A 1,515-nucleotide genomic window follows, 5' to 3' on the forward strand; every position below is an offset into this window, starting at 1 on the left:
AAGGAAGTTAGAGGAAATCTGGAATTTAACAAAACAACACGCTATAGCAGAAGTGACAAGTAAGATTAGAGTTGAAAATGAGCAAACGACAAATAGGCTATATATTAATGATATGGAATTGTATTGCAACAAAAACATATTAGACTATCTTAGAAAGCACCTTAGATTTCCTGTACAATTGTGGACATAAAGGTTGTCCGACTTTTTGTTGGCAAAGTAACCTAAAAATTATCCAATGAAAGTATAGTATCTAAGAAATACGTTTCTTATATTGGACTATTCAGTTATATTTTGAAACTTGTTACAAAAAATCAGACATTCTTTATGTCTACGATTCCACTGACTTTTATTAAAAATTAAAATTGTACAATAAGCAAGCATGCACACAATATCCATTATTACTACAAAACTGTCCATTTTATGAGTAATAAACTGTCCATTTTATGATAACTGTCTATAATAAATTTGCTTATTAATCGACTGAATAGTTTCTTTGTCCAATTATTGCTCAGTTCTCGGTCAATAAATGAGTTCAGATATTGTGCATTTTGTGCACAGTAACATTTTGATTGGGATCCCAACAGTTTTATTCGTCAGTTACTGAGCAAACGTTAATATAATTATTCAGTAACTGCTTACAAACTGCGTGAAATTTCTACTAGGATTATTACAAAAAATATTTTTCAGCAGAGTATATGATGTGCTGAAATCTTTGAATAAAGTTTATATAATATAAGATGTGGTGACACATATTGTTAATATAATACATCGTTTCTATGCTACCTTTATGAAAGTAGTCATCAATATCAATCAGTCATGTATGTAGGTTACAACACGGCTGAAAATCTTTCCTCATCTAAGATTACTTCTTCAAATGCGATAGGTGGATGGTCACGAACTTATATTCGTCAAATGCAATACGAAGACTGTTTCCAAGCTGGGACAAAGGGTCAATAAAAGAATACTTATATATAACAGTAGTATATGACAAATCATATAACATTTTTATGAATATACCTACACAATATTCATATGATGAAGAAGATGCGCGAAAGACGCTTTTCTCAGACATATATCAAACTTCTATTCATTCCATCGGATTTCTGTTTATAAGAGATTTGGTAACAAATATCAGACAATATGACATAAACTATCTGTGGCAAGAATCGAATGATATGGTAGTACTCGAACACGCGCACATAATAGCATTTCATGCTACCTTACATTTTAAATGGGTCATAAACATCAATTTGTCTGAAGTCATAAGTCAAATTGACCATATCGTACTAACAACTTGCCCGATGAAGTCCGCGGGACGACTTGGACTAATTGTTTACAGGTATGCAAGACAAAGCATTGCATATATTATTATATAAGACGTGTATATGCAAGAAAGACGAGAAGGGTAGTGTAATCGCCTTAGTGTTTATTTCACGTAGCGTACGAATCGTCCTTCTCCCTGCGTGATCGAAATTTCTCGAATTCATTATTTGTTTTTGTATATCCTCAAAACGC

The 1,515-nt window shown here is 32.2% G+C and overlaps 1 protein-coding gene across 4 annotated transcripts in view; it reads left to right on the top strand.

Annotated features, from left to right (window-relative positions):
* LOC116851909 (glutamyl aminopeptidase-like) overlaps positions 1-1,515 on the top strand; it is an 11,049-nt gene that overhangs the window by 3,780 nt on the left and 5,754 nt on the right. For all 4 annotated transcript variants that reach the window (XM_032831830.1, XM_032831828.1, XM_032831831.1 and 1 more), the window contains one exon: positions 884-1,339. In XM_032831830.1, coding sequence (XP_032687721.1) covers positions 884-1,339 — 456 coding nt within the window. The remainder of the gene's footprint in view (positions 1-883; positions 1,340-1,515) is intronic.

The sequence above is a fragment of the Odontomachus brunneus genome, unplaced genomic scaffold (assembly GCF_010583005.1).
Source record: "Odontomachus brunneus isolate Ranch 3 - 2012 unplaced genomic scaffold, Obru_v1 Obru_scaffold_196, whole genome shotgun sequence".
NCBI lineage: Eukaryota > Metazoa > Arthropoda > Insecta > Hymenoptera > Formicidae > Odontomachus > Odontomachus brunneus.